The following is a 13,707-nucleotide window of genomic DNA, read 5'->3' on the forward strand; positions in this document are numbered from 1 at the left end:
GTTGTCTACAACTTACTAATGTATTAATAACCTATTCTATTAGCTTACTTTGTATACGTGGCTATCGCAAACAATGCATGACTTCAATTGTTGACATCGATGAAGGTGGGTGAGATGTAAGTGTAAGAACCAAGTTGTGACAATTGCATTCCAATATATCAGGTATTTTATAATTAACTACATGAGTACTATTATTTGGGCGTTGTTGGTTCATCCTTGGAGGTAGATTTTGCATAAAACATGTGATTATCTTAAGTGGAAGTTTGTGAAGGCTGAATTCAAGAACTGTTTAGCCAATAGCCGTCTGGGGAAAACTAGTGGGATTCGTTCATTATATATTGTATAAGTCTTGGTTGTACATCATATGACCAGACATCTAAGTTTACTATATGAGTTTAGATGAGTGTTGCGTCTAGACTGTTGGTAGATATTAAATTTAATTAGAGGCTGTACAAAAGTGTTGTTTTACATTTAAGAAGAGCCGTAACATGTGCCTACAACATATTAATAGAAATATGGATGAAGAAAGATAAATGTTGCATTGGCATTTTAAACTTAGGAAGCAGAATATGTTGTTAGCTAGGTAAAAGAAGTAAATAATAACTCATGTGATTCTAAATTACATTGAGTGCAGATTCAATGGTTACTTTAAATCAAGAGATGTTCTTGGTCCACCTACATCAAAGGTCGAGGCACGAAAGTTGTTGCAGTGGGATGATGACCATCTTCTTTGAAGTGCCAACTAGGGGATGTAGGAGATCCATGTATTTGTCTGTATTATTTCTGAAATGGAGTTATATGGTCACAAAATGGGGATGATGTGTAAATGCATAAGTGAATAATATGCAAACTGCATATGATGACATAGTTGATGGATTGCACTCTAGATGGATAACATAGATTGTCACTACATTGGAAAATTAGGCTAGACTTTATGAAAAAGGGGCTGAGAATGAAAATCAAGAAATGCAAACACAATAGAGCTATATGCAAAAATCCCAAAAGTAACATAGATATTTAGGTGCAGTTAATTTTTAACATATGTCAATATGAGAAGAAAAGACACATTAAATTGAGGCTAAGCTGGCTGAACCAAGAATATAAACAAATCTTCTAAGCACACAATTTAGAATGTATCTTAAAATGAAATAAATTTAAACTTCATGTACCTAACCATGTTATTAATGTAACACATGTTAATTTTTAGCATCTGTTAATGTGATAAGAAAAGACACATTAATATGAGGTATTGCTAGCTGAACCAGGTATTATGGACAAATCTCATAAGCACAAAAATTAGTCATGTATTGACAAATGAAATAAATTTAATATTCATGCACCTAACCATGTTATTTATTTATGGTATTTTCACAAATTCTGACAAAGGTGTTGTGCAAATTAGGCTCAAAGGCAAAAATGATAAATCTTTTTTTGCACTACAGTATAATTTATGCAAAGCGCAATTTTATAAGTTATAATATAACATAATTACTTTGGTAAATGTTGCAATGCAAGGTGTAAAATGAGAATAACGCGTATAACTTTGTATTCGTGCATGAAGAAGAGCAGTAGATAAAGTTACATATATAAAGAGGAAGGAGATTGTGTAAGGGCGGGATAGTAATTTTAATTAAGGGGGGAAATGGCGCCAGGGCTCATATCCTAGAGCAGATGGCTTCCTCTGTTTCCTGGACAGCTAGCAGTTTCTTGAGTGTTTGCTGGACTTAATTTGTACTCTGCTTTTCCATGAAGAGAAACAGAGTGAAGTGATTTTGGTAGTCCAGAAAAACAAGCTTATTTTCCATCATTCTTGTTCCAGCGAGCTCCTAGTTCCATTGGTTAGCTTTTGAGGCTGTGTTCATTTCCTATGCTGGAGCTGCTTCTGTTCTTCCACTAAACAGACAATATCAAGTATATTCTCTCATTGACCTCTTACACGCAACCCAGACCCAAAACCAGGTACAAATAGCTTTGCTTTTCCAATTTATTCCTTATCTTCCTTCTGCCTGGATAAATAATTTTTGCACAATATTTAGCTATGTTTTACACAGTCTAACTACATACCTTTCATTTCAACCGTTTTTTGTTATATGATTTTGGGATTATTTAGAATATTGGGCTGCAAATTCAAGTTATATGATTTTGGGCTGCAAAGGTATAGAACACAGATATGCCAACACTTTTGACATTTGGAAAAAATCTTATTGGGTATCAAATAGATACCGTAAAAGCTAGTAGAGGTTATTGGCTCTTTTCTTAGATGTTTCCCTATAAAGATGAGATTTCAGTAGAGACTATAAAGTGTCATCCACCTCTATTTAATACATAGATGTGAGATACATGGTTGATTGTTAAACACAAATAGAACTTCATTCAAGGTTTTGGTTTGAAAATTTCATATATGTAATAGTAATACACTTTATAAGAAGTTATTAATTAAGTTAAAACCTATTAGATATGCTAAATGGACGGAAAAACCACAAGTATATCAAGTCATACCTGAGCAGAATTTGTCTTTTGGTAGATTAGGAGCTTGAGCCTCAAATATGTTCAATGAGCAAGAAATAAAAAAATAACAACTATATTTTTCAAAGTTTAATGAAAAATGCAACACATATAGAAGTTGCCTCTAACTTTTATCGATTTGACACCAACCAGAAAGGCACTTCACAATCCTACAAGGGGCAACATTTGCACATTTCCATTACTATTGATTTATCTATGAACCCCACAAAATGAATTACGACATGAATTATATCCATTAAAGTTTCTTAGTTAACAAAATTTATGATCTAAGGTGGGTGAATATTACTTGTAATATTAGTAATCTTCTAGATACATATATGTGTAGCAGTGAACATCAAACATTTAAATCTGTTCATCCATAAATGCATGCTCTCTAGTGGTCTATTTATAATGATTTACTCATTATCCAAAGGCTGAATGATATCTTAGCTGGGTTTAGTATGTAAATAGTATATTAATAGGTGCTTACTAGTGTTTTGTTTGCTACATGTTACAACGTTCTTCAATTGAATTCAAACGAAGGCAAGGATGTGGAGATCTGTAAAGAGGGGAAGGAGGGGGCGAGTCTGACACTCAGGACCGATCATACGTAGCAGGCCAGATGCAGAAACATTGGCTTTGATAAATATTTTACGAGACGAGGTGGACGCAAATGAATCGACTCAGGCAGTAGGAGGTGCAGGCGTACAAGAGTGCATGGAAGTAGCACATGGTGGAAAGATGAAAATTAATATAGGTAAGCCTTTCATAGTACTCATAACCTATGCATCTTTTGTGATCAATTCATATAGGAGTCAAATTGGAGCATTTATTCTGATTTGTGGATCGTATTTTAATTCTAGATTTAACTCCTTAACTTTTCGAGATATAGATCCACCTATTCAGAAACGGGGTCGAGGGCCTGCGCGGGGCACAATATTTGAACGCCTCCAGAAGGTGAGTAAGGTTCCTTTGGATATAAAGGATAGCTATCAAGGTCCTTCATGCGAGAATGCCTCCATCTTCAGTGGTCGAGTTATGTGGATCGTTAAAGTATATGCCGACATGAGGGATGAAAGTTGGAGTTTTGTACCTGAGGAGGAGAAACAATTGCTGGTTGACCGTGTTAGGGTAGGAGAGTTATTTTATAGTAACCAATTAAAATGTAGTTCTTTACTCATTTAGCTTAATGTGAGTTTGATGAAAATATGTAACAATAAGCATAACTGAACTTGCAGGCTATTTTGTATTGGATTGGGGGAAAGACAACCATCGGGAAATGGTTGTGTTGCATTTGTCCGAAAAGTATAATGCATATCATTATGAAATGTATAAAGTCTACCAAAAATATATATCACATGAGGAGGCCCTACATGATGGTACACCCATGGTGGAAAAACCTGTTTGAGAGTTGCTTTGTGAGAGGTGGGCAAGCAAAACATTCAAGGTATATATGCCTTAAATTTCAACTTCAAGTATGGCTATCGATGTTACCACATGTTTTTTTGGTTTGTGTTAGATGTGATATATATATGTATGCATATATATATATATATATATTGCTACCTTTTTAAATTCCAGTAGCAAATGCAGAAAATGGGATTTGATTTTTGGGTAAAAAATGCAGGAGAAGTCTCAAAGAAACACTACAAATAGGCAAATGCTAAAGGTGAATCATACCGGCTGGAGGAAATCCTTTGTAAGGATTTTGGAAGAGAAGGTTTGTGCCTTTTATGATGTATTTAGTGAGAATTATAAATATGAAGAGACTTGAATATTAACATACATGGTTAATGATGTGTGGCAGGGGGAGATAGCACCAAATATGGTTGCTTTCTATAAAGAAACACATTGGTTAGCACGGAAGAACAAATTCATCAATGTCACAACTGAATACAATTAAATGGGAAATACTTGTGTTTGAATTAACTTGTGTTAGACTATACATTAGATCAAAATTAATAGGAGATTTGATTTTCTTTCATATTATTTTCATAATATCATGGTGGATAAATTGAATGAGAAAAATCCCGAGGAGGACGTTGATGAAGAAGCAGCTGACATTTTCAAAGACATGTCAGGGTTCAAATCTGGGTACGCACAAGGGATGGGGCACATGGTCATTTCTAACCCATCTCCTTCAATGAAGAAGGGTAAAGCTTTTATGCATTTAGCGAAAGATAATGAACGGAACAAGAGTGATGCGAAAATGTATAAGAGCAAACTAGACGAGATGATGGCTGATATTGTGGCTTTGAGGAGAAATTGTTTTGAGTATGAGAAAGAAATGAACTTTCGGGGTATCTGAGTTGGAGAAAAATACTGAGTCTCACATAAAGACTCAGCAGGATGCTTAGGCATCCCAAGTCCAGTGTATAATTTTTGTGGATGAAAGCTATCCAATAGCCATTGCGGTTTGTAGAAAGGGAAATATTTGCCTATTTGCAATAAATATGATATTGTTAGATTGGGTATGTTAGAACCTGTGCAGGAAAATTAACAGAAGTTTTGGTCTATTTTTTGCTAGCGTTTTGTATTGGATTATGATATGTAAATCATGAAGTTTGAATGTCTTGCTGCTTTAGAGAGACTTGAGGTTATAAATGGGTAATTCCTGGTTATAATTTGGGCATTTAATTAATGGTTTGTAGACTGTGTATATATTAAACCAGACCAAGTAGGCTAATATGATTTTTGCTTTCATTGTAAGCAAGTTTAAGCTGTCTCGTAACTTAGCTGGAAATTTGATGGAAGGATAGAACAGTAGTTGGTGGGGATACAGTAAGTTAAGGTTGCTGGAAACATTTGCACTGTAAGGATTTGATAGCAGTAAGTATAAATTTTTCAACCCATTTGCTATTTTTTATTCAAGTTAATTATGCAAATACATGGTGGATGACTTATCATACTACATCCTTGGTTGGCACATATGGTGTTAATGTGCAGAATGGAGTTTGGTTAGTGTTATTCCCATGTTATTATAAGACTATAGTTCTCAAGTAGCTTAGACCAACTTCAAACAAGTTGGATATGTAAGAGTCATAATAAAACTCTATTTTGGTCTCTCTCTCAGTAGATATAGTGTTCACATGTTAGATTCATGTTGCAATTCAAATATACATTTAGCATGGTCAGTAGTAAAGTTTACATTATATATAAATATGTGTACATATATTGATGGTTGAGCCAAAGTTACATGAGTCCAGTGCCATGTAAAAAAGATATAGTTTCATAACTTTATTCTATTATCTCGGAGAGACTTATGGTTATTATATTGATCATGGAAGGTGTTAGAAAATTCATGATTGGTTGTTATTGACATTTACAAATACTTAACTGAAATAATTTGTAAACCATAGGGTGGTTTGGTTGGTTGGTTAGTTGGTTTGTGGGGGTACCAAGCTCAAAGACTATTCCATGCATGCTTTAATTACCTGCATTAAGTGAGGACTTTATCTATGCATGATGATATGTTTTTCCTAATTTGGTTGATGCTTGATGACTTGTCAACCATGAGAACCATAACTAATTGACAAGAAATATGTAGTGAATGGCAGGACCATGTATTCTGGTATAGCAGAATAAATTGCAGAACTCTCATACTCGTATATGTCACTGCAGTATTTAAAATAACATAAAGTTGGTAGATATATATATATATACTTCCATGCTTTATATCAATACAATAACTTATTACTTATAAAAATGTGTGTGTGTGTGTGTGTGTGTGTATACTTCCATATAAAGTTTTGAGATTCAACTCTTGACGTTTGGTATTTTCCATGCATCACCCTAGGATATTCTTTTTGGGAAGCCTCATTATTTGTGATTAATGCACTATGGATAATTAAACCTATGTACAACATGTTACAACAATACTTATATGGATAATTAAGCCTCATTATTTGTGATTCACCAATTGATATCATCAGTAAGCTTTCCGGCCCATGTCACTTCCTCCACCATATAAGTATTAACATCAATGGACATAGTTTTTATCAAAAACATTTGCCATCAACTCCCAAGATGAATGGCCAGACTTGGGACTAGGTGTATGAAATAAAGGGGATTAAGAACCTGGACGTCAGCTTTTATTTGGCCAGTAGTTTAATATAATTGTTAACTATTTGCATCTGTTTGCCCTTTGGTTTTGCTATAGTAATGTTCTATCCAGTACCTTTGCCTTAAATAAATGTTTGCTATTGGCTAATACAATTAAGCATGGATGACAATTTTTTCATGTGAATTTTAGGACACCATGCTTTGTGGATCAAGAGGGGAATATTAATGATTTATTCAAGAATGAAGATTGTCTCAATAAATCAGAATTACTACACCATGAGAGGTTTACTGCAGTGATGTGTCTTTTAGTCCCAAACTTATCATCCATACTGCTGGCCTATACTTTGGTTATATTTGCAAACATAATTGTATTTTGATGGCCTTAATTGATTGGTTAATCCAGTAGACAGATTTGTAAATTACAATATTAATTATGTATAATATATGTTGGTAATCTGAATTTTTGTTTGGACTAGTTTTTTGGGTGTTGGTTACATTTGTTGATGGATTATTGTGTTGAAAGAAGTTCAATACAAGTCTGTTTATGGGATAAATGTAGGAAGAGTTAATTTTTGGTTGGATTGCTTGTGAGATTGATTGGTAGGAAACCAATTTTTTTCATAGCAACAGACATTAATCAAAACAAACTTTTTAAAAAGAGTTGATTCGGTCACAAAATAGGTTTTTTGCACATTTGTATTTCCCATGACTACTATTCCTAGGAAAACAATCTTTTTTGAAAGATGATTTTGATGGAAAATATTTAACCAAACTGACAAAAATTTTATTCTCACCGACAATTGTAATGAGAAAACCTTTTTTGCCATGAATTAATACTCGTAGGATATAGTAAAGATCCTTTTTGCTAAAAAATGAGCTTCACCAACAATAACTATTTACATTCACACCAGTTCATAGCAAGTGCCTTTTCCAACCAATTGATTGTGGTGCTTATTTCCACCAGAAGTCACCATCCAGAGTAATTTTTGGGCATGAATGAATTGGTGGGTAAAATTTAAAAGACATGACTTTTGCCACGAAGTAAATTTATGGATATAGTAGATTTTTCACGAACTACTTTCATGGATAAATATATTATTACTGACCATGAGTTGATGTTAGTAAACTTATTTGCCACGAAATTAAAATACTTTATCCATCGTTCATGTCGTGGCAAAAAGGATGGCATTTCTCATGGAATCAAGATCTAGTGGAAAAAGAACATCTCAATATATATATAATAGTGAAATAGTTTGAGTGAAATATATTTTATTGAATTTTAGAATAGTCCAGGAACAAGGCCCAAACATCTGAGACACTTGGGTCAAAATAGTCATGTATTTTCGAACAAGGCCCAACTTGAAGGCCGTATGTACGTATGGTTGATCTACTTATTTAGACTTAGATTGTTATTTTTTTTTTAATATATATATATATATTAAAAAATAAAATAAAATATACTTATGATATTTGAAAATAAAATAAAACAAAATAAGATCATCGTTTAACAAAACGATTCGATCCAAATTCAGAAATAAAAAATAGGGAGCTAGCTAAGTAATTGTTATATACATGAAGAGAATGAAAAAACTTATAATTAAGCATATCAGTATTGATCAAGCATTATTGACCCTTTTGCCCATCTGAATATCTCCTGATGCAGGGCCGCCCGAAGGAGTACTCTTGTCTTCTTCAGAATCAACAAACTTGCGCCAGTAAGGGTGATTTCGCCACACAATTGACATTTCTTCAATGGGGACACCCTTAGTCTCCGGCAGGAACTTGTAAATGAAGAAACTCATTACCACTACCCAGAATGCAAAGAAGATGAACAGCCCAAACTTCAGATGGCACAACATTGAGGTGAAGACTTGTGCAATGGCAAAGGTGAAGATCATGTTCACGGAGACATTGATACTCTGAGCAGCAGACCTGATTTCCAGTGGGAAGATTTCACTGGGAACCAACCACCCTAGAGGACCCCATGACCATGCAAATCCAGCAACGTAAATGCAGATGAAGAACACCAATCCAAAAGCATACCACTTCGGCAATTCACCCGGGTTTCCAGTCATTCCAAATTTAGCAGCAATTGCTATTGTAATTATAACCTGTATTTGCATAAATAAATAAATCAAATATGCATGTAAATTAATAAGAAGCGCAAGATAAAGCTATATATACAAAGGAATCCAATTATAAAGAGATCAGACTTAGAATTATGATATATATACCTGACATATGAACATTTGAGCGCCACCCTGAAGGAAAAGGGTCCTTCTTCCCCACCTATCAACACTAAAAATTGAAACCAGGGTTGCGAGAGAATTAACACTACCGGTAATCACAGCAGACATGAGCGAAGCACTGCTTCCGAAACCAATGGTTTTGAACAAAACAGGAGCATAAAAGGTGATCACGTTCATGCCAGTGAGCTGCTGGAAGAAGGGAATGCAAATGGCCATTGTGAGTTGAGGCCTGTACTTCCTTTGGAAAATGGTAGCCCAAGGATGTTTTACTAATTTAGAGGCTTCGCTGGCCGCCACAAGATCATTGAATTCCTCGTCTACGTTGGAAATACCTCGGATCTTCACAAGTTGTTCCTTGGCCTCGTCGTAATGGTTACGCTCTATCAGAGAGTTTGGAGTGTCGGGAAGACAAAACGAACCTATAATGATAATTAAAGCAGGGACCATGGCACCACCCAAGCTCAAGCGCCATCCCCAACCACCCTCAATCTGAGAGAAGAAGTAGTTCAGAAGATTGGCAATGAGGATGCCAATTGTAATTGCCAATTGGAACATCATGTTGAGAGCACCTCGGTATTTATATGGAGCCATCTCAGAGACGTAAATTGGCACAGACTGTAAACAAACATATAATAACTCAGATTATCATGTACGTATGTATAATAATTCAGACGTGTGAATCTGAATTAATCAGAAATTCAAAATTGTTTTTGTATATATGATAAGAGACAGATCATATCGGACTTGGGATTTTTCTTTTACCTGATTTGCACATCCAATGCCAAAACCAAGTAGCATACGGCCAACAATAAGCATCCAGATCCTATCAGCGAAGCCATTGACAAGCGCACCAACACAAAAAAGTATTCCACCCCAAAGCATCGTAGTCCGCCTCCCAAAATGTCTGGTTATGGTTGATGCAAAGATGCATGCGATCAAGGCAGCAAGATATAGGGACGAAGTAAACAGAGTCAATGTCTGACTGTCGAATTTGCAGTACTGATCATCAGAAGGTTTCACCGCTGCCTCCTTTTTGTATACAGCGGGAAAAAACTTTTCCAAGAAGGAATCCATGGATGTAACTCCGCCTGTAACATTACAGAAACCCTAGATATATCAGCGACGAATACATATATATACGGCCTGATCTTCTCCGTGCACTCGCAATCCAAAACGATAGGTAAAAACGGGATGCAAGGAACGATTAAAAAACAAAAGTGATCGAACTTGAGGATTGTTACCTGAAATTCCAAGATCATAACCAAAAATCAAGCCACCCGTGGCAGCGACTACGCATGTCATGAAGACCTTGAAAGTGAGTTTGCCCGGATAGTCCCGTCCATCCGACGAAGCGATAACACCACCGGCCATTTTGACGTAATTGATCACTTCTTTAGAAGAGAAAAGAGCCAGAAGAATCAAATTAACGATGATCAGAAGCACTGAAATTTATAGACCAGGAGTGCCAGGATTCCTATGGGCACTAGTAGTCTATCCGTGATGAATTTATCCATATTCGATTTTAAGATTATCACGAAAATATCTAAACGGATAATCTAATCGTATAACTGAAAGTGCGGAAGGACTGATTTTTCTCAGGAAAAAAAATTGTAGAGTTTGAGTTGGGATTTTCTTGATAAATATAAAAGATTAAGCAGATAAAGATAATTACTTTATCTTTTGTTTTTTTTTTTTTTGTAATTATATAATTATGTACGTAGTTCTTGAATATTTATAGAGAAAATGAAGTTTAAATTCATCTACTAACTAATTAATTAGAGCCTAAAAATCAATATAATTGGTTAAGCTTTGATTCTAGATATTTATAATTATCAGGATGAGGGATTGTTTTAGAAAAATTTTAAATTAATTAACATTTTTGGATTAAAGATTTTATTTTCAAGTCAGTGTGTAGAGCATAAATAATAATATATTTATATTGTATAATTTGATTTAAAAGATAAATTTTAAATTTTAAATTTTAAAAATTAAATTTTATCATTTAAATGATGTAGATGATCATGTGCAGTCTATAGACAAACTTGAGAATAGAATAGATGGATTAGATTGCATATATATGTGGCCAGCGGGCCCATTAACCCTATATCGATCAAGGATATGAATAACCCGCATAGAATAGATCATGTGTTATAAAGATAGTCATATATAGATGCTAATAAATCCTAATTAACTACTTACATTAACTACCAGACCACCATGATCACTAAGTCATTTTGCATAGCATGAAGAGGTCCAATAGATGGATCTAACCCATAAAATATTCAAGGACAATCTCGAGTAATATTATATACAGTTGTGGAGTATATAAATATTGTGTAATTTTTTTAAAAGTAATAGGATCTATTATTAAAAAATTAATTTTTTTCATATAAATTTCATATTTATTCAATATTTTTCTCCATGAGTGTAAATATCATTTCTCATCTTTTTATTTTTTTTAATACAATATCAAATCATCGACAGATAAATGAAATAATTTTTCAATTATTTATGTCGCGTTAGAAGATAATGGCTTCAAGGTGATGGTTAAAGAGATAATAAATATCATTACTCTTATGTTTACAGCGTAATACAATTAGACCGGTTGCACCATAGGTGCCGATCGACTTTCGCAAACATATAAAGATTAGATAATACTAAACACAAGATAATTAAATTTAGTAGCAGCTAGCAAACTTATGGATACATAAATTCTACAACAGATAAAGTCTTTAGGGATAAAATGTTTTGTCCCAAAAGATTGGATTTTCGTCTCAAACTATATTTTGAGACGAAAAAAAGTGTCTCAATGTTGTCCTAATATAACTGTCCTAAAAGGTATTTTGGGGACTAAATTTTGCTAGACCGTTCGATCACGGTCGAACAAAATTTTTTTCTAAGACGATTGAAATTCGTTTCAGTAAGTCGTTCGAACAGCAAAAAAAAAAAAAACATTCGAACAATATGTATGTTCAAACGGGTACTACATGTCCAGTACTCGATTGATACCAGTATGTTCGACCAAATACACATGAAGAAACATTCGAACAAACAAATTGATGCTCCAACATAAATTATATTAATTTTATAATTGATTAAGCCATTCAACGTATTTGGGATGGAAAGAGTGAGTTGCATGTTCGAATGGGGCGCAACGTTTTTTTACAGTTCGAATTTTAACTTGTGAGGTTCAAACGGTTGTGTCCGATGTATATATATTTGAACGTTTGATGATCGTTCGAACGATTAGTATTTTCATAGAGAATACTAATTTAAAACCAAATAGATATTTATATTTCAAAAATACATTACAAATTGTTCAATATAAATAAAACTAATATAATAAGTCAGAACTAAATAAATAAAATACTAATAATACTAATAATGTTATCAATACATAATTTTATAAATCCTAGAATTTATGCAAAACACGAAAATCAATTGTTTGGAGACTTGAATTGTTACGTAAGCGTCTGCATTTGGAGTTGCATCTCTCTTTGTTGATCTTCTTGTTGTTTTATGCGCATCTCCATGTCTGCTTGTTTCGTTAATTAAGTCTTCACTCGTGCTATTTTGCAATCAATTTTTCAATCCTAGAATTTGCATTCTCTAACGCAATGACAGTAGTACTTGACGTTGATTAAGAGCCTGAATGCTCTACACAGAGACCCAAACCTCTCAAATATGCTAAACGTTGACCCAAAATTTGTATAAAAATTTCAACATCACTTGTTGATGAATTCTGATTTGATGCAGTTTCAGCAAGGAGGACAACTATTTTATCCTACACACAACATATTAAATTAATATTGACACAATAATTTAAATATGTTTAATTAAAACAAATTATAATACTTATATAATTCTCATGAATATCGAGATCAGTCCACTCTCCATTACTATTAGTATGTGATGTAGCATATAATTTTGTCAGATCATAATTGTTATTTGACTTTTTCTACAAGAAACATTGTTAAGGTATAAAGTCAATGTTAAAAAAAAAACTATATAGAATTAAAAAAAAAAAGTATATTACCAATTTCAGAGAGATGCGATGGAAAGATCTTGAGCCTCCACGATGATGAATTTTCAACTTCAATCTATTTGTTTTGTTTATAGAACTTCGCTCTTGCATAGAAGTTATAAATAAAAGTTATAAAAATTAGTAAGTGAAAATTATAAATAGGACATATAAAAAATTCATTTAATTTACCATATATGATAGATCATCAAAAATGTCGCAAAGTTTTTCTCAATCTTTAGGTCGAACATCCTGAAAAGGATGCTATCGTGAATCTTCCTTGTTGTCGTACTTCTTGTAATGCTCGTGACACCTCATGTTATACTTGCGGAATACATTACACATCAACTCATCGACAGTCTTACACTTCTCTCTCCGACCAAAATTTAGTTCAAATTCATCATTGAAAAAGTACATACATAAAGATATTATCATTTAGAATATTAAATAATATCAATATAAATTTATTATTTAAATATTACAAACCAAACAATACTTCTTTATAAGTTCTTTCACATCTTGCCAGACTTTATGCCATGAACTTGTAACCAAAGGTGTATAAGTTCCTATAAGAGCACCCACATGCAATGCAAGCCAAACTGCTTGTTGTCCCTCGCCTCTGGTATGTTCATCAAGAATATTAACTTTAATCTTACCCATTTTACGATATTTCTCCAATGTCAGGCCTCTAGTAATGCCTCGTCCATGAGGAGATTGTATTGTTATCTCTATAAAATAGTATTTAGCTATTTACCTCGTATCAATTATCAATTATCTTAATTAAAAAAATGAGTATTAGCTATTTACCTTGTTCCGTAGAGTCAGTCTCTAATAGTGAGTCAGACGGAGAGCTAGGAACAAGTAGAGATG

At 33.6% G+C, this 13,707-nt stretch overlaps 1 protein-coding gene across 1 annotated transcript; it reads right to left on the bottom strand.

Annotated features, from left to right (window-relative positions):
• Window positions 1-8,049: 8,049 nt before the first annotated feature.
• On the bottom strand, window positions 8,050-10,304 carry LOC109011570 (sugar transport protein 12-like). The gene is made up of 4 exons (XM_018992828.2): window positions 10,058-10,304; window positions 9,579-9,904; window positions 8,802-9,431; window positions 8,050-8,678 (listed from the first exon to the last, which is right to left on the bottom strand). The coding sequence occupies exons 1-4, from the start codon at window positions 10,185-10,187 to the stop codon at window positions 8,184-8,186; spliced, it is 1,581 nt and encodes a 526-aa protein (XP_018848373.2). The 5' UTR covers window positions 10,188-10,304; the 3' UTR covers window positions 8,050-8,183.
• Between the last annotated feature and the right edge of the window lie 3,403 nt (window positions 10,305-13,707).

This window comes from Juglans regia, chromosome 2 (assembly GCF_001411555.2).
Source record: "Juglans regia cultivar Chandler chromosome 2, Walnut 2.0, whole genome shotgun sequence".
In the NCBI taxonomy this organism is placed as follows: Eukaryota; Viridiplantae; Streptophyta; class Magnoliopsida; order Fagales; family Juglandaceae; genus Juglans; species Juglans regia.

Bases quoted from the DNA above. Each gene is read 5' to 3' on its own strand.
- LOC109011570 (XM_018992828.2), bottom strand. From the start codon at position 10,187: ATGGCCGGTGGTGTTATCGCTTCGTCGGATGGACGGGACTATCCGGGC. The intron at 9,905-10,057 runs GTAACAATCCTC...GTAATGTTACAG, and splicing joins TTATGATCTTGGAATTTCAG to GCGGAGTTACATCCATGGAT. The intron at 8,679-8,801 runs GTATATATATCA...ATGCAAATACAG, and splicing joins CTCAAATGTTCATATGTCAG to GTTATAATTACAATAGCAAT.